Source organism: Trypanosoma melophagium, assembly GCF_022059095.1.
Source record: "Trypanosoma melophagium isolate St. Kilda chromosome Unknown ctg1segment0, whole genome shotgun sequence".
Lineage (NCBI taxonomy): Eukaryota > Euglenozoa > Kinetoplastea > Trypanosomatida > Trypanosomatidae > Trypanosoma > Trypanosoma melophagium.
The window spans coordinates 273247-291329 of record NW_027125132.1 but is presented as its reverse complement, the minus strand read 5'-3'; the positions used below and the strand labels follow the sequence as shown (position 1 = coordinate 291329).

Below are 18083 nucleotides of genomic sequence, written 5' to 3'. Positions count from 1 at the left end.
CGATTAGTTTCCTCACCTTTTTTTTTATGTTTTCCCTTTTTTTCTACAGAGACACCTGCCTATTTATGGGGTTTTACTCGATTATTCGCCATTTCATCAATCACTCAGACACACACACACAGACACAGAAACAACTGTTTATTTATCATTATTATTATTATTATTATTATTATTATTAAAACACATCGCAAATACAGAAACGCCGAAAAAAAAAATGGAAGCCAAAAAACAAATTAAAAACCAACAATAAAAACAAAAACAAGAAAAGCAACCTGGAAAGGTTACTTTTCTGGATTGCGCATTTTATGCTTCACCGGTGCTCGCGGGCCTGTTGCCTGTCGGGCTTTTTTACCTTCCACCAACGGCCGGAGATCCTTTGGTATCTTTTTGCGGGGATTTGTCACAACTCCCATCCACGAGGGTTGTTCATCACTACCGGGTTGTCGTGTAGAGGCCTCCCTTTCCTCTCTGCGGGATCTCTTATTATTATTATTATTATTATTATTATTATTCTTTCCATTCTCATCCATGCCGCTACCTTTTCCGTAATTTCCAGCGGTGGCAAGTTCCTCACGCTTTCGCTTCTCCCTTCTACTTACTTGTATTGCCCCAAGCGCCTTTGACTTTTGCACATGCACAATTCGCACTTCACGACCGTTAAGTAAACTGCCACGTACGGCAATGGCTTTTGGCACAGATGAAGCGTGATGAAACTCCACATAACCAAACCCCTTGCATTTCCCAGTATCACGATCTCGAATCAAACGTACACGCTTTACATCTGAGACTCCCTTTTCGACGAAAAAATTCCACACCACCTCTTCATTCGTATCATAGGCAATATTACCAATAAAAATGGATGTATTTGGTGCATAGGCGGCGCTCTCAGGATCCATCGTAGTAACCACAATATGACGACCATCTACAATTATACCATTTTTATCAAGTGCCTTCGCCACAGATGCCTTTTCCTTGAATAAGACATATGCTACTGCACTGTACTCATCACCCTTTTTAATCTCTCCACGAAGAATACGAATGGCACGACCAACACCTTTCTTCTGTTTATTATTATTATTATTATTATTATTATTATTATTATTGCTATTGCTGTTATTTTTACTAGAACCATCTTCTTCTCCAAGAGCTTGAGCACGAATGCGAACACATTCAATTGGACCACAGCTTTTAAATATTTTTTCTATGGTACGCTTTTTAACATCATTCACAAGGTTCCCAAGAAATACTGTGCGAGATTCTTCTTCCTCGTTTCTGTGTAGTGCATGACGTAGGTGTTTTTTCCGTTTTGATCCATTCTTTTCTGCCCCATCAGCCTTATTATCCTTATCATCATCAAGAAGCACTGTAGCGAAGATACTCTCCTTCTCCTTACCAGACTCATCAACACTGCGTTCGCCCTTGTTAACACCGAAATTCTCAATCACGCGAAGGCGTTGTTTTTCTTTACGAGAAGCCTTCTTCACTTGTGGTGCTAATGCGAAAAGATCAAAGGAAGCTTTTTTCGTCGGTTCAAACGAAATTGCCTTACTCGTAGACTCAACATTTTCATTCGGCTTTTCCGCTGCTACTGTTGCCGATGACGACGGGGCGGTTGAACCAAATAACTCTGCTGTCAGGGACATATGACTGAATGAAATCAATAGTGAGAAAGAGAAATAAAAAAAAAAAGAAAAAGGACCACCTTTTCCCTATTATTTTCAAAAAAAAAGATGGCTATGAGGAGCGAGAATAACGGACAACAGAATAAAGTGTAGTACTAAACCGATGTTGCAGAGAAATAGTAGGATGGAACACAGAATTTCGACAATCTTTATTCAAAAGAAATATATATATATATATATATATATATATATATATTCACACATAGACGTGCGCAAGGAAAATGAGAGAGGGTGAAAAAAAAAGAGAGAAGAAAGAAAAATATTGAGAAAAAACAGGTAACTTCCCCAAAATATACAAGCATAACTACATGTACGAAAGTATATATATACGTATACAAAGGGATTAAAGAAACATACAAACACAGCAAAAAAAAAAAAAAAAATAATAATAATAATAATAATAATAATAATAATAATAATAATAATAATAATAATTTTTATTTACCACTCCTTGAACTGTTTGCACTTGTTTTGTAAGTTTTGCCTAGACGAGCACGTAGATTCTGAAGCATTTCCCCTGCGCTAGAATATTGCGGCTCTTTGACGGGTTGCCATTCCCTCTCATTTGAAGGTTCTGTTTCTTTAATACGCATTTGAGTATCAAACGCGGTAACAGGTGGAACGCGAGCTTCTACCTCATTTGTCAACGATACTTTAGGCATGAAATCTGATGTTTCTTCCTGTAACAGTCGCTGAATAGCAGTACGGGGTTCCTCTGCAATCATAACGGTATCCACTACACGAGCCAAAACACTGTTTGTGTGTGCCAATGTATGAAGACCCAAATCTAACTGTTTTTGAATTCCATCTGCGCGTTCTCCTATTTCTTTTAAACGTTGCTCTAATGCCTCCTTTTCCCGCGCCTCTTTACGTAGTAAACGAAAAGTGTAGAGACGAGAGAAGTACCGACGCGCCAACGCAGAGAGATGTCCATGATGATAATATGGAATAAGGGAATAAATTTTACGTCGATGACGGCGTTTTTCAGTAAAAGAGAACCAACTTTTCAGATAAGAGTGGGTAAAATCACGATATATTTTGCTTCGCATTACTTCTAATGCTTTCAAACGCATAAGGAAAACTCTGCGCCAGCGATGTGCATCAAACCATTTTTGTAGGTATCCTTCTGCTAATAATCGAGCTGTTTTCTGTTCTAGTAGTAAAGCTCGTTTCACATAATTTCCAGGTTCCTTGGAGGATTCTAAAAATTTCAACCAATCATTAAAAACACGACGAGCTATATTACGGGAGGTTAAACGAACTACCAAATCAGCACTATCATATGCTGAGATTCGTCGTTGTGTCCGATGATATTCTCTTGTTTTTATTTCCTCCGTCCATTTATGCCAATATGTCAGCAACAAACGACTCTCATGCGTTAATAATAGTCTAGTGAGATGTCGCTGCTGGGCCCGCCGTTTGGCTTGGTAAGCGAGAAAGCGAATCCACTTTCTTATATAACGCTGACAAATACTTTTTCTTGTTTCTACCAGTAATAATCTACCAGTAGTTCGCATATTTCGAAATATCAACCATCGGTTATAATATGCATGCGCTATTTTTTTATTATTAGTTTCAACTAAACGTACAGCCGTGTTGTCCTTCTCCTTCTTCTCAGCAGAAGCAAGACGAGACTCTATGTTTATAACGGCATCCGTCATGGTTAGCATTGGCTGTTTACCGTAAAAATTAATGGGACGCTCGTGTAGTTTTAAATCACTAGAAATATTTCTAATATTCTCACCGTGTTTTTGCAGTTTAACTTCGTTATTACTAATTCTCTCTCCAAACTCCCTACGCAGTTTGTCCAATTCCTCTTGTTGAGATCGAAGGATTCGAACTATGGCGGTCAAGACATCCTCCAGTGGGGCACCGCCAACCTGCAAGCCCAACGATGGCACACCGCTGCTAACAGGAAAAACGTTATCGAGAATCATCTTTGTCTCCATTACTCTTTGTTAGAATAAGCAGAAAAGAAACAAGTTCTTAGACCCAAGGGGGTAAAACCAATCAGAATAATAATAATAATAATAATAATAATAAAAGATAAAACATTTCGGAAAATAAAAGGTAATAAAGATAACACACCATTTTAGATTTCAACTCTAAACCATCAAATTTCTCATGCTTTTCTCTTTTTTTTTGTTTACTTTCCTCACGCATTACTTTACACACTGGAGGAAACAAAGAAAAGGCAACTCAAATCCATTATTTCCCTCTCAACAGCAAAATAACTAATGAAAACGGGTATTCCACAAGGTAACAGCAGCGAGAATGCTTATACATAGACTAGCTAGTGATACAAAAAACCCCGAATGCATAAAGACTTCTCCTGATGTCTGTGCAAAACATTCATTTCCAATTCCCGAGTACAACTGACTTCTTTTAGCCATTACAACGACAACAACAAAACGTCCAAGAAACACCGATGTGAGACCCAAAAGAAGAAACAAGCGAAAATAACTAAAAGAATTCCATATCACTAGATGCGTCGTAGCATCCACTACAACAGTTGTGATGGACACCAAGGCAAATAATGCACAAAGGCAAGTTAAGGTAATGTAGAGAATCATACAGGTTCGAAGAGCTCCCTCTGGGAAATCAGAAATATAATGTCGAACTAAAGGTTTTTCTTTCATATTTTTCGCTATTTTGTACGGTAACAGTCGTATTTGCAGACTCGTTGAGTTGTTACTTCCACCCGTATAAACGGACTTTTCATACTCTACAAGAAAACCAAAAACAAAGAGATTACTACCATCGCACTCTCTACGAGCAATTGGTGCTAGAGAACTACTTAGAAGCAGTCCTAGGAGTAGAACTGAAAAGGCAACAAACAATGTCCCAGGAAGGGTGCTTTTGTGCATCCCAGAAAACTCTTCGATACAGAGGTACTATCTAAATAAATAATAATGTAAAAAGAAAAACAAAGAGAGAGATGAAAAAAAAAAGAAATGACACATCAAAGCGAAATGAAGTTTAATTTATAAATGTTCCCAAAAATATAAGATTTATTCTCATTTTTTCCTTTTATTTTCATTCAGAGTAGTGAAGTGGAGTCAAAAATACTGATTTGATGTTCGATAGTAATAAACGATAAGAATAATAATACTAATGACGATATTTTGATTTTTTTTTTACAAAAATGTTAATTAACACTAAAAAAAAAATGCCAACTATATTAAAAGACATTATGTTATTTCGTTTTTATCTCTCTCTCTCTCTCCTGTGTTGCCCCCCATGCGTACTTGACACACTTCCTTCATTCTCTCTGTCTCAAACGATAATAGGCAGAACGAAGTTCGTAGAAGGACGCTAAGGGATCTGCATCCTCCTTATGAGAGAGAGCTGTTGACTCTTTTGATAGAAAGGATTTTACATTAGACACCGCTGGGGGAATTGTAACGGCCGAAGAGAGAGAAAATTCATCAAGAACTCTTTCTCGCGTATTGTGCATATGCATATCATTTAATTTCCTCGCCAGATAGTGTGATATATTACATGCTAGAGAAGCTTCACGAGGACGCAGAGGTTTCTGATGCCACGGTGGTAAAAATGGCATTTCTTCTTTTCTTCCTTTTCAGATTCCTCTTCTTCTTCTTTATCACTGCTATTATCAGTACAAGAGGAATTATTATTATTACTATTATTATTTTCTCTCCAATGTTTCATCTATAACGAACTCTGGCCTATGCTCTTTCACATTAACATCATCATCATCCTCAGGAATACTTAATGCACTATAATAATTATTTATATTCTTACTCTCTTCTGGCACCACATCCTCATTTCTTGAAGAGCTCAATGATGGGGAATACAATGGAATTTCTGATCTCTTTTCTCTATCCATCTCTTTCGAATCATCTTTCATGTTTGCTTTTGTATTGTCAAGTAATTGAGAGGAACCCCGCTGATGCAATAAAGGTGATGTCAACATATTTAATTCCGGAGGATTTCTTTCATCCATCCCAGAAACACACATCCCTAACATTTCATCTAACTTTTACTTGTTATACAATAATGATATTCGTTCTTTATGTGGATTATTATCTCGTTTTTCTTTTTATTCTTCTTCCTGCTGCTGCTGCGGCTGTTGTTGTTGTTGTTCTTTCTTCTTTTCTACCGATTCCCTCAATGGAGAGACGGAGGAATGAACAGAACTTGCTTGAGAGACTTTGACCACTGCACAGCAGAGGCATTTGATCGTTCTAACTGTACGCCTCTCGTAACAGACCGCTGCGGTGTTTGTGCACGTATTGGTGAAGGAAAAAGAGAAAGGATAAACTTATCTCCACTTGTTTCCTTAGCACTCTCTGTGAAAAGACGGTTCTGCGTTGCTGGTGGAAGAACAGAAACAGGTGGTATCTTGGTATTTTCCCACTTTGGTTGAATCATTTCAATAATAGCAGGCGACTGTTCATCCGTATCCAGTTTGTTTTCCATAGCCGTATCCGTCTGTGTACCACGAGACATGATGGGATGCACCCACGGTGGATGTTGTAAAGTCTTTCGTGTGTTTTTCTTATCTGTTATTGTTATTGCCTGAGATGCGGAGAGTCGCGTTGGTGATGAATAGCAGTACTTCTGATCCATCATTATATTATCATCTCTCTAGAGGGAAACCGCGTTGCCGTACTGATCACGGGTAACACGAAGAGAGACGAACCTTGTTGCACTCATTATTACAAATATATATATATATATATATATATATATATTAGTTTGGAGTGTTTCTCTTTAAAGAACCCAATCCTTTATTATCATTTTTGAGCACGAGGAAAAGAGGGCAGATGGTTATTGGGTCTGCGGGAAAGGTGAATCCATGAATAAAATGACGGATATAAGAAAAAGATCATTTATGACTCTTCTCACACAATCCCCCTGAGCGACAACAACATTAATAATAAGAATAAAAACAGAAAAAAATAAAATATATATACAAAACTGTATCAATTTCAACTCTTTTGCTTGCCATTATCCCCTTCCTCAGTCTCATTCTCATCAATGATGATTTTCTCCTGCTGTCTTTCATTTACTCGTTTCTTAAATTCCTCATGGGCCTGTTCCCACACTCTTTTAAATTCTTCCGCACGTGCCGCTGCCCCATCGTTTCTATCCGCTATTTTCCGTGTATCAATAACGGTTTGATCAGAAACAAAACATTTATCCCACCAAAGGGACATTCCCATCGCCACTGGTTCTTTCACCAATTGTACTACCATAAGACGTAGCGACTTTGTTGGAAGTGAGTGAAGCTGCCAACATCCATCCACAATATCTTCATCTACCTTTACCGGATATCGAAACACATATCGTCGTTCGCCTGCTTCTACGCCTCTTAAACCAAAACTAAGTATACATACAGAGGTCCGATCTTGTTGCTCCTCTGCAATTAGGCGAAAGTTAGAAATATCTTTTGCTTTGGTCTCCATTGTGGGTAAAATAAAACTCACCGTGGCGGTATCTCGTGTTTGTGACCAGAGATGCGAATGTCCCTCACGCCCACCATTTCGAGTCAAGTTATAATACATCATCTCATCTTCTTCTTCTGCAGCACATTTATTATTATTATTATTATTATTATTATTATTATTATTATTATTATTATTATTATTATTATTATTATTACTATTACTATTACGATCAACTTGGGAAGTCTTTACTACTGATGTTGGTTCCGGTACAACTGTAGTTTCATTGGTTTTACCAAATGGAGAAACCGTTGCTGTTGGGGGCATTGTTTCCATGTGAACGCCATCTGGTCCAATTGTAACGCGTGATGGATATTGGAGTTGTGTAACTCTCGGATCTCTCTCACTATCATTATTCTCATTATAATTATCATTATCTGAGGTATCACTGTCAGTGAGTTTATCCCACTTGGAGTAGTCAATACCCAACATGAGTGATGTCTCCTTTAGTCGTCAGTCGTGTTTACTCTATATTGTTTATTAATTATGGTTTAAACACACACACATAGCATCAAGGAGTGGGTGGTGGGAGAAAGAAAAAGAAAGAAAGGGAAAAAAAAGGAAATGGTACAATGAGAAATTAATGTAGATAAAATAGAGATTAAGAGAAAAGAAGAAGCAAAAAAGAGTAAGTTTGTTGTTGTTTTATTGTTTTCTTTTTATTGAGAAAAAGAAGTAGTAGTAGTCTACACTAATGTATTGACCGTCAAAGCGTCAGGTTTCCATAGGCAGACATAAGCGCAATGTCGTAAACGTAAATAACAATAACAATAAAGAAGACATGACATAAGAAGAAGAAGAAAAAAATGTATATCTTCTCACTAATAATTATACATATACATAAACACACAAAAAAACATGCGAAATAGAATGGAATGTCATATCCGTATTGTACATTCTCCAATAAAGATAAACAAAACAAAAAAAAACGAACAAGATACAAATCACACAAGTAGGCGAATAAAAAATCTCCTTTTTTATTTAGAGAGGATTAGTAATCGCATTTAACGTAGGCCGAGCGACACAGCGGACAACGAGGTATAACTGTATCACCCTCTCGCTGCACTGCCATCGTCTCCGTATACTGCTCAAACACAGAGAGACACGTCTCATGAAAGCAATGACCACAACTCAATAAAGTACCATATCGTGGAGCATCTACATGTTCACTCAAAGAAGATCCTTTACTAGAAATACTGCTTATCTTACCACTACTACTTAGTTTGTTTGAGGCGCCCAATTTCCCTAAAGAAGGATCGTGTGTTATTAAAGATGAACCTACTGAATGTACTATTGATACCTTTAATGGTTTGGCACTACCATTACTTTGTATTAAACTCCTAGGTTGGTTTTTCCTCTTGTATTCAGTAGTATTTTTTTGTGCCATACGTGCCTCATACTCTTTTCTAAAAGCTGCTACAATTTCTTCCCCAGTTTTTGGTTTTGGTGCTTCTTCAGCATTTGGATTTTTATCAATAGTAGTTAAACAAATAGGACACTCCAATACACCAACTTCTGCTTCCGCTTCTACTCTCCTTCGAAGGGCTTTCCACTTCGCTTTCGTAATACACGCCGCTAGAGCTTGCTGCATATGAAGATCAATACTTTCTATTATTTGAGATCTTTCCTTTTCACGTTGCTCGGCATATGCAGCATAGGCTTCAGACAACCGTGCAAGTCGCTCACGGGCGTACTCCCCACAGAAAGCACTATCATTTTCTAAACGAAGTTTTACATAAGCTTTCCTTGCAAGAACGCGACGAAAAAACGCTTGAATTTTTACAATTGCCGCCCGTTGCTCCATTGCCTTACCTGCATAAAATATACGTTTATGATAATTACTTCTTCGACAGATTGGGCAACACATTGGGGTAGCATCATTTTTTCCACGAGATCGTCTTGCAAACTTTTCAAACTGACGAAAACAGTTTTCATGAAATACATGAGAACAACTAAGTAAGATTTGCCCCTGTTCCATAGTAGTATAAAATGGTTCTTGACAAATGCTACAGGCATTAGAACCAAGAGGCATAACAACATTTCTACGAACTGCGTTACTTTCAATCTTTTTCCACTCCTCCTCCGTTGGTGCTGGTGGTGGTAGTGGAACTAGACCCATTTTCTGCGCTAGTGTTAAACGACCGCCTGGGAGTGGTGGTGGGACTTCTTCTAATGTCGGCAGTGTGGAGTTCACTAATGCTCCACGGGCGAAGTGTTGTTGAAGTGCCACCGCACTCCATATTTGAATTTGATCCTTGCGGCGTGTGGTGTGTGTGCCCCATCCCACGTTTACTTTGCGGCCAATAGAGGGAAGGCTGCTGTGCTCAGTCGACATGGGCAGCTACCTACCTACCTATTTGCCATATATATATATATATATATATATATATATATATATATATATTTAAATGAAACGCAAAAAAAAAAAAAAAGAGAGAGAGTGTGTGTAAATTAACTATTTTATTACATATATATATATATATATACGTGTGTGTGTGTGTTTACGTATATTGTGCATGAGTACTGTTTCGTAGAAGTAATAAACAACCACGAAAAAAAACAAAAAAAAAGAATAGGAAAATATACATGTCAAAAGACCATGATCCTCGCATCATCAGCACATCTTTCTTTCTTTCTCTTTCGTTTTTTTTCTTTGTTCATCTTCTTCTTAGCAGTTTATCGTACAAGAATATGCATCATAACGAACTCACAAGATAAGAAAGAGAATTGAAGCATTAATATTACACAAACCATACAAAAGTCTATTATAAACGCTCTACAACTGCAAATACGACAATAAATAAGAAAAGAAAGATACTTTACCCAAAGACAAGTGTAAATATTATGACACCTATGTTTATCAGTATCAGTGGCCACCGTAACAATGTCCGAACACTACTTAGTATTTTCGCTAATTGAGCCTTGAACGCCGATGTTTGTCGAACACGCCCAAACTCTTCCCCAGTACCAAAAGCCGTAGGTGTAAAACCCACATCACCGCTGTTGCCGCCATGATCAGCCATATCTCCTGTAGCAAGTCCATACTTTGAGAGGAATCGCCGTTCAGACAGGATGGCCATGGCATTAAGGCACAACAACAAGGCCTGGGCAATACTACCAACAGAGAATCCCATTACAGAAACCAAACAATATTACTACTATTGCTACTTTCCTTCTCCTGACAACATTATAGGATGCAGGGAATCGGGAAAAACAAAGAACACGTGCAAGAAAAAAAAAGAAATGGAAACAAACAACATAAAAAAACAATTTCCTGCTTTTTTTTTTTTTACTTATCCATACAAGGCACAGGACAAAAAGAAAAGAAGAATGATGTGTCAAAGCAGACTACACATTATAAATCTGAAAATAAATAAAAACATACCGTGTGAAAAAAGAATATAAGTGTGAAGGAGATTCCGGTTCTTCTTCACTTTTGCTCCTCTTTCCTTCAGCTTATTCTTCTAACGTTCTCTTGGGCTCCTTCTTTACAACTACCTCCGCAATCCTTCCCACTTCCACAGCTTCTTCCCCATCCTTCTGTGAAGAAGCAGTGATAGTGATGCGAATATCATCGGTTGGTTGAAGAACGTCCCCAATATCCAATTTCACCATGTCACCAAGTGTCCACTGTTTTTCTACAACACGAGTACCGTTGCGTCCATAGTTCATAAGCCACAAACAGCGCGTACCATCCCCACTCTCTTCAGTACTCCCTTCTCCTTGCTGAGTTGTAGTACCTAGATCATTATCGGGGCATTTTAACTCAGCTCGAAGCAGAGCTAGAGAGAAGTGATGGGGAGAGATAAACTCGGGGTGGGCAGTAAAGGAGGCGAGTCCCACATGAACGTTTGTCACGCCACCGTACACAGCACTTGTCACACCAGCATTCCGACCAAAGTTCATAAATCCACTTTTCATCGGAAACACTTTGGTACTCGAAGTAATGGATGAAGTCACGTGCAGCAGCCAATTATTCTTTGAATCATCTTCCTCCTCAGGTTTCCAACCAAGGTCTTGTTCTACATCCATAGTTGCACCTGGAAGTTTCATGGGATCTGCATAGGGAGATGTTTCGTTGATTGATCCAGGTAAAAAACGATCGGTTTGTATTCCAGTTGAACGAAGTGATCTCCAAGAAGAAGAGAAAACGTTACTGAGAGCGACTATAGCTTCATTTTTACATTCCACATCTACTTCCCCAGCTGCGATAAATACACCAGGTGTTAAATCTTTATCATCCCAAGGGTCATTAGATGGCTGTATTAAAGCGAGTTCTGTCTCTTCTACCAATTCCTGACGTTGTCGAACCCTCCTATCAGGCGTCTCAGTCAACGTTTCTCTTTTTCTTCTATTCGGCACATATCTACTCTCACTTTCTGTGAGGAAACGCCAGCTGACGAGGTTAAGAAATGTGGGGGACATGATCGCTTTTGCCTCGCTACTATTCAGTTTGGCGCAGTCTATCAGCGTCCGCAATTTTTCCACCATAGATCCCAAGGAAAACCCACCGGATTGGAGCATGTCTGCTGTGAGCCCAGCGATCTGTAAACGGTTTGATGCCAACAGGGACGCTAGAACTTGCATATCCGACATCTCCACAGAATGACTAGCAGATGATGCCTCATTCGCATCTCCTTGTTTTGAATCTTCTGTATTTTCTCGCAATTCTCTTTGAGGAATCTTACACAACGCAGCGATATCCATCGAAGAGGCATCCACGTCAACGATATCAGCGATACCATCACTTACAGAGAAGGGAGCTGTGCCTTCCGGAACCCCGGGAAGCAACTCTTGAAAAAGATACATGGGCGGCTCATAGACAGTGGATCGTTGCAGCGCCAATTCGCAGTTTCCCAGAAAAGGCGTCATTGACTCTGCAGATCGCTCGGGTGAATGCATTTTCTCACCCCTATTTCTAACTCCTTTCAAGGAAAGAAGAAAAACAACCAAAAATAGTAATGGCATCACCAAAAAATTACTGTTTCAGCGAATAAGAAATAAATTCAAGTCAGCCATCACATAAAGGGGAGAAAGTGAATGGCACAGAACCAAAACAAAAAACAACAAAAGAAGGAGCACGAAATTTTTTTGAACATCGAACAACGACAACGACAGAAAAACAGAAACAAATGATTGGTAAAGAAGCACAAAAACGCTGTAAATATATTAAGGCGAAAATAAAGCGATCTCCGTAGATTTTATGAATTACTGAAAGCAGATTTTTTTTTAGTGATCTACGGCTCCAAATCAGAATCATCTTCGTTTCCCTAGGTCATCCATATACCCATAGTCTCAGTCTCCATTTACCGCAAATCCCCAGGGTCATCATCATCCAGACCTGACATATTTGCAAAGGGATTGTAACGCATAGGCAGTAAATTTCTTTGATTCCGTGAAGAGAATGCAGGTTGCTTTTTCACCTCCTCTGGAAGAGTCTTACCACCTCCATTATTCATGAAATCATCTGAGGGTATATTAGCAAACGGATTTTTGTCCCCACCAACTGGAATATTCCCCCCAAACACATCCTTATCATGTCCATTTGCTTCAATACGTTGAAATGGTGTTTCACATGACATTTGAAACTGTGGTTGTTGTTGTTGAATTTCTTGTTGTTGTTGTTGATATTGCTGCTGTGCCGATGTGGTTGATAGCCGCCTAATAGGATCGTTTGGCTCTGGGGAGTCGAATGCAATTGCCTGCGATGGAGTCGACTCGGTCTCCCCTACGGGAAAGAGGTGGTGGAGGTGTGCCCCGTCCCCCTCGCCCTTCAACTGCTGTGGGGCCACTGACGGGGCGGCGGAGGGCGGGGGAAGCGGCGGGGAGGGGGACGGGGCGGTGGGGGGCCGGCCGGCCGGCGACTCCGCGAGTTCAGCGGCCAGCACCAACAACTCATCCCGCTCCTCCCGCACCCGCCGGACCTCCTCGCGGAGTGCCAGCGCCTCCACGTCCCCAGCGGCCCCACGGGCCTCCCGCAGCTGCGCCTCCAACATATTCAACGACTCGGCCAGCAACCGCCGCTCCTCCTCCTCCGCCCCGAGCGCCTCCTCCAGCACACGGATGTGCTCACGCAGACTCTCCACCTCCTCTGACTGATTCGCATCCTGGGCAGCCGCAGCTTCTCGTTGCTCAGCGTCAAACTTAATCTGATCCCGTAGTAACTGCAACTCACACTCTAGCTCAGTGTTTCTTTGGGTAAGTGTTTGAATCTGGGATTCATATGCATCACGAAGAGCAGCAGCAGCTCCACCATCTGCACCCATCTCTGGAGTCGCTTCTCCAAATGACTTTGGTTGCAAGAAAACGCCTCCATCATGAGTTTCTGGGTTCAATTCTACCCCTGGAAGTGATTGCCTCTGTAAGAGAGTATTCACAACAGCAGAATTACCATAGAGATCAAGAGGTTTACTAGAATATAACATTTCTTCAGAGGTGCTAGCATGAGCTGAAGGTATAACACCATCATCTAATGATGTTGATCTCTGCATTTCATGAATTCGTCCACGTGATGGGCAAATACCGTTAAAATCTTTAATAATATCCAATATAATTGCCTTAATATTTTCGTCATAAAGGACAGGAGTTGGTTTCAGGAATGCATTCCTTGGTGGATCAGACCAAACTGGACTAGAAGCTTTTACATCGAAAAGGAGACTATCAAAGACCGCAGGACCACCTAAATAATTTAAAAATAATTCCAACAGTTGTCGCCTTCCAAGAGTAGATGATAATGATGATGTCGTATCATCTATTTCATTTTTACTTCCTTTTTCAGTTTTCTTTTGTCCTTCCGGTACTGTGTCATCACAGGTCACATTCAGTTTTTCCTTCGTGACAGTAACACATAAAGCAGCACAAAGAACAGCAGCCCAAAATCTAACATGTACCGGTCCATTATCTTGTCCTGCTCGCTGTAAAAACGCCTTATAGTATGTCACATTACTTAAAAAGAGTAAGACAGCTTTCCTGCCATTCATTATCCACCTTAATAATGCTCTGAAACAGGCACTAAGGGTATTGAGATCCATTTCACCTTGACCTCGGAAACATTTACTCACATATTGCACATAAGTAATAAATACGTTATCTGTTTCAGGAGACATAGATGCTTGTTTCGGCATAGGTAATGTTGTAGACTCTCGTTGTTCTGAAAGCTGTATTTCCTCAACCACAGAAGGTATACACAATAGACGTTCCAATAATAGAGCAGCATAGTACTTACCGTCACATCCAGTTGATCTTGAAGATCCAAAAATAGCACTAGATATTGCAGAACCACAGTCTAATGTCAATGTATTTTGGGGCCCTACCATCGCCACATTTGTTTTCATCGTTGATGATGACAATGATGAGGACGAAGGTGAAGGAAATCCTTTTATAAGTATGCTTCCGACACGTCCTTCACAGGCTGGAACTGAAAGTAATGCATAAATTGTTTGTGCCGCAGCAGATTGCATAACCCTATCTTCTACTTTTAATAAGAAATGAAGAAGGGCACGTAAGGCTGTCCATTCTTCCACTTGCGTAGGAGCTTCTCCCCGAAGTAAGGTCACAACCTGAAGCTGTAAAAACTTTTCAATTCCCACCCTTCTGCCATTAAGAAGAACCGCTAACGTTCGCATTGCTTCCACACGGGCAGCGTCATCAACAGCTGCACCGACAAGAGCTAAAGAAGCCAATGGACCCAAAACACCACTTTGTAAAAGTGAATCTTGAGCTGTGGGACCTTCCTGGTGAGCTTCTGCTTCACGTAAGAGACAACTCAAGATGGATACTGCCATAAGTACCACCACACTTTGCACATTACTTAGTGGTGTAAAAGATGTCTCTGAATTATCTTCATCATTGATACCATGTTTTTTTTGTGCTGCAATATTTTTTAGAGCAATCTTTACATTTTCCGGTACAGACTCTATCAATGAACACAAAGAACGAGCACAACCCATTTCACGAAAGAGTTTTTGTGTAGCCTTATTATTTCGCAACATATTATGAACAATCGTTAGACAGTCTGATACAATAACGCCACCGTCAAGTCCACCTTCTTCTTTAACTACAGAAAAAAGTGTCTCAAAGGCGTTATCAAACGCTAAAAGCGTTTGTAATTCGGTATCCGCCGCGGTGATGGCTGTAAATAGGACTAATCCCTCATTTCTAAGAGCACCACCGTGAGTATTGTCATTTAGTATATCAACCAAAACACCTATACCATGAGAAGAAAGCAGAAGCTTATGTACTGCAGATGAATCATACTCCTCTAGTCGTTGTAACATTTGAACAGAATGAAAACGCGACCAAAATGAACCTTTATTTACATGGGTTAAAAATAAAGGAACTTCTGAAATTAACTCATGTAAAAAAGAATCACGAATGCGTCTCTTTTCTTTTTCAGATACATTGTACGTAGAAGGAACTGATGGATAACCAGCTAAATCCGTAATACCAGATAAAACAGCAAGTGATGACTCTACAATTTCTTCATCATCAGGGAAATTTCGAAGCACATTACAAAGATAAGATACTTCTTTTGCTGCCATAACATAAGGGAGGTCTGTGCAAGACTGTAGTTCTTTCAAGGCATCACGTCTATCTTGAGCTACTGTACAAGATTGAATTCGGAGAATAAGTGTCCGTGTAGGAACTCGCTGTTTTCCTTCTTCCTCTTGCCCAGAGGATTTACCTTTATCCCCTCCATTCTCTGGAGGGTGAACTACACCGTCTCCAAGCAATGTTTTTATTAGGAAACTCATTGGTAATGATGTGGGAATTCTTTTTAGGTCCTACACCTGCACCTCTCCCTTTCCTTTTTTTCTCTCTTTCCCCCCTTTTCTGTATTTTTATTTTCCCTTTCTACAGATACAAATATTCTTCAGCAACCGCCCCAGGAAAAAAAAAACAATATTGAAACAATAATAAACCCAGAAAATTTTTCTTTCATCACATAAAACAGAAATAGTACAACAGAATTATAGTCTGTCCTAGGTGGTGAGGGAAGTATAAGTTCCGGCCATTATAGCGGAAAAAGTACGTTAATCGTTTTTTTTAAGCTAACCTGCGGCAGAAACTTCATCTTTTTTTTTTTTTTGTTACACTTTCCATTTCATTTTTCACCATCATGACCTCCTTCTTCTCCTCACTCCCAGTATTTTCTCTCTCTCTCTCTCTCTCTCTTTCATTTTAGAAACTGGTCTCAGGGAGCACACCAAACGTTTCACGCTTCACACGTACTTCACCCTTGGGCTTCAGTATCTTTCGCTTATTATACTTGTGTCGCATGCGGGCAGGTACAAGATTACGTTCCTCCAATGACTTCATGCGTTCCATAACAGGATGTACGTAGCTGCCATTCAGGTGTCGTAGAGACTCAACAAGTTTATCAGTTGGGACAACATCCAGAGCTAACGGTGTGTGGTGATAGCGACCAAAACTCTTCACCTGCAGATTTGCACGCTTTGCTTCACGGCGTCGTTCCCGTGCGGCATCGCGACGGGCTTGATTTTTCGCATTTGTGGCTAATATATCATCAAGTTCATCCACTTCAGCAATGGCAACCTCTCGCTTTGGGTGGCGACGATGTGGCAACGCTCGCCTAGTTGCCTGTAGAGATGCTTTCGTAGCCGTTTTATTCTTTTTCTTTTTCTTATCCTTTTTCTTATCCTTTTTCTTATTTTTGCTGGTGACATCGTCAAGAGTTTTATTTTCTTCATCTACTACCAGTGTTACATCGGCAGAGTTGACAGTGGTAGTCTTATTTGTGCTACAATTACTACCGTTTGCAGTAGTAATGACGGTACTGGGAGATGACAACTTTTTCTTTTTCTCAGCAGCTCGCTTCTGTTTTTCCCGTGTGGGTTGCTCCTGTACCTCCTCTTCCCACGTCTTATCGGCGGAGAAGTTCCCGGTGATTTCCATATCGCGTCCCTGTGTGATCATGGCGACAAACTTCTCATCCGCCTTCTTCTTCCGCTCGAGCTGCTTGACGACGGTGCGGAGTGCCTGCTGGTGGTCGTCGTCGCAGGGGTTGTAACTCTGGCCGGGGTGCGGGAGGGCGACGGCCTCGCGCTGGTTGGGCCGCACCGGGGCGTACTTCCGCCGCCGGACCCCCGCCCGCCGCTGGGGGAGGACCTCCGGGCGGACCGACCAGCCGGGCCCGACCGCCACCGCCCGCGGCCCCCCGACCGCCCGTTCCTCCGCCCCGAACCACAAATCCCGCACACGTCCTCCCATGTTCTTCTCAGATACTTACAGACAGATACGTATATATATATATAGGGAGATAGAGTGTGTGTACGTGTGGTTTTGCTTTTGTTTTCTTCTTTGGGTGGGGTCGCAACTACAGTGGTAGTGGTAGTGGTGGGAGTACGACTAGGCAAACAGATAGAGAGTGAGTGTGTGTGAGAGAGTGAAAATAGAGGCGGTGACGAAAAAGCAACCTCTACTAGCTGAGTGAAGACGAATAACAACAGTAATATAGGGGGAGAGAGAGGGAGAGAGAGAAAAGAAAAAGTGGAGAGAAGAGAAAATATGACAGCAGATGAAATACATATCATACGATCATAACAATAATGTATATGAAAAAAGAACAAATACTCGGTACCAAGAAAAGAAAACGGATGCTCATCATAGAGAGACATATTTGTATATATGGGTTCCACCAACTCGGTGAGTATATATATATATATCAAGATGTCTCAACAATAAAAGCTCTATTTTCACTGAGATTAATCAAAAAAGTATTGTTACCTTAAACGACACTCAACAACAATACCACCACTCTTCTCCTTTTTCTTTTCTTTTTTTTCTTTGCTATGCATTACAAGAACAACAACATCGCATTCAGATATATAAAGAAAAGATAGAAAGCAGTACACTGAAAACACGTAGATCATTGGGATCGAGGTAGTGTGTTGAACACCATAATCATCAA

At 40.4% G+C, this 18083-nt stretch overlaps 12 protein-coding genes across 12 annotated transcripts; all 12 read right to left on the bottom strand.

Annotated features, from left to right (window-relative positions):
• Positions 1–281: 281 nt before the first annotated feature.
• LSM04_001645 (RNA recognition motif domain) lies at positions 282–1643 on the bottom strand (the record flags this gene model as incomplete). Its single annotated transcript, XM_067335265.1, has 1 exon — positions 282–1643. The coding sequence occupies one exon, from the start codon at positions 1641–1643 to the stop codon at positions 282–284; it is 1362 nt and encodes a 453-aa protein (XP_067195006.1).
• Positions 1644–2119: 476 nt separating this feature from the next.
• Positions 2120–3619, bottom strand: LSM04_007731 (uncharacterized protein; the record flags this gene model as incomplete). The annotated part of the gene is made up of 1 exon (XM_067335264.1): positions 2120–3619. The coding sequence occupies one exon, from the start codon at positions 3617–3619 to the stop codon at positions 2120–2122; it is 1500 nt and encodes a 499-aa protein (XP_067195376.1).
• A 297-nt stretch (positions 3620–3916) lies between these two features.
• On the bottom strand, positions 3917–4549 carry LSM04_000347 (uncharacterized protein; the record flags this gene model as incomplete). The annotated part of the gene is made up of 1 exon (XM_067335263.1): positions 3917–4549. The coding sequence occupies one exon, from the start codon at positions 4547–4549 to the stop codon at positions 3917–3919; it is 633 nt and encodes a 210-aa protein (XP_067194932.1).
• A 395-nt stretch (positions 4550–4944) lies between these two features.
• LSM04_001593 (uncharacterized protein) lies at positions 4945–5244 on the bottom strand (the record flags this gene model as incomplete). The annotated part of the gene is made up of 1 exon (XM_067335262.1): positions 4945–5244. The coding sequence occupies one exon, from the start codon at positions 5242–5244 to the stop codon at positions 4945–4947; it is 300 nt and encodes a 99-aa protein (XP_067195000.1).
• An 87-nt stretch (positions 5245–5331) lies between these two features.
• LSM04_003646 (uncharacterized protein) lies at positions 5332–5673 on the bottom strand (the record flags this gene model as incomplete). The annotated part of the gene is made up of 1 exon (XM_067335261.1): positions 5332–5673. The coding sequence occupies one exon, from the start codon at positions 5671–5673 to the stop codon at positions 5332–5334; it is 342 nt and encodes a 113-aa protein (XP_067195127.1).
• A 140-nt stretch (positions 5674–5813) lies between these two features.
• Positions 5814–6362, bottom strand: LSM04_007670 (uncharacterized protein; the record flags this gene model as incomplete). The annotated part of the gene is made up of 2 exons (XM_067335260.1): positions 5814–6293; positions 6345–6362. The coding sequence occupies 2 exons, from the start codon at positions 6360–6362 to the stop codon at positions 5814–5816; spliced, it is 498 nt and encodes a 165-aa protein (XP_067195370.1).
• A 275-nt stretch (positions 6363–6637) lies between these two features.
• Positions 6638–7585, bottom strand: LSM04_009358 (uncharacterized protein; the record flags this gene model as incomplete). Its single annotated transcript, XM_067335259.1, has 1 exon — positions 6638–7585. One exon carries the CDS (start codon positions 7583–7585, stop codon positions 6638–6640), a length of 948 nt encoding a protein of 315 aa, XP_067195473.1.
• Positions 7586–8144: 559 nt separating this feature from the next.
• On the bottom strand, positions 8145–9488 carry LSM04_006966 (zinc finger protein; the record flags this gene model as incomplete). The annotated part of the gene is made up of 1 exon (XM_067335258.1): positions 8145–9488. The coding sequence occupies one exon, from the start codon at positions 9486–9488 to the stop codon at positions 8145–8147; it is 1344 nt and encodes a 447-aa protein (XP_067195328.1).
• Positions 9489–9972: 484 nt separating this feature from the next.
• Positions 9973–10287, bottom strand: LSM04_006832 (Yos1-like; the record flags this gene model as incomplete). The annotated part of the gene is made up of 1 exon (XM_067335257.1): positions 9973–10287. The coding sequence occupies one exon, from the start codon at positions 10285–10287 to the stop codon at positions 9973–9975; it is 315 nt and encodes a 104-aa protein (XP_067195314.1).
• Positions 10288–10609: 322 nt separating this feature from the next.
• LSM04_007754 (uncharacterized protein) lies at positions 10610–12055 on the bottom strand (the record flags this gene model as incomplete). Its single annotated transcript, XM_067335255.1, has 1 exon — positions 10610–12055. The coding sequence occupies one exon, from the start codon at positions 12053–12055 to the stop codon at positions 10610–10612; it is 1446 nt and encodes a 481-aa protein (XP_067195377.1).
• Positions 12056–12459: 404 nt separating this feature from the next.
• Positions 12460–15906, bottom strand: LSM04_008562 (uncharacterized protein; the record flags this gene model as incomplete). The annotated part of the gene is made up of 1 exon (XM_067335254.1): positions 12460–15906. One exon carries the CDS (start codon positions 15904–15906, stop codon positions 12460–12462), a length of 3447 nt encoding a protein of 1148 aa, XP_067195424.1.
• Positions 15907–16333: 427 nt separating this feature from the next.
• LSM04_008742 (Ribosome biogenesis protein Nop53/GLTSCR2) lies at positions 16334–17383 on the bottom strand (the record flags this gene model as incomplete). Its single annotated transcript, XM_067335253.1, has 1 exon — positions 16334–17383. One exon carries the CDS (start codon positions 17381–17383, stop codon positions 16334–16336), a length of 1050 nt encoding a protein of 349 aa, XP_067195433.1.
• Positions 17384–18083: the final 700 nt, after the last annotated feature.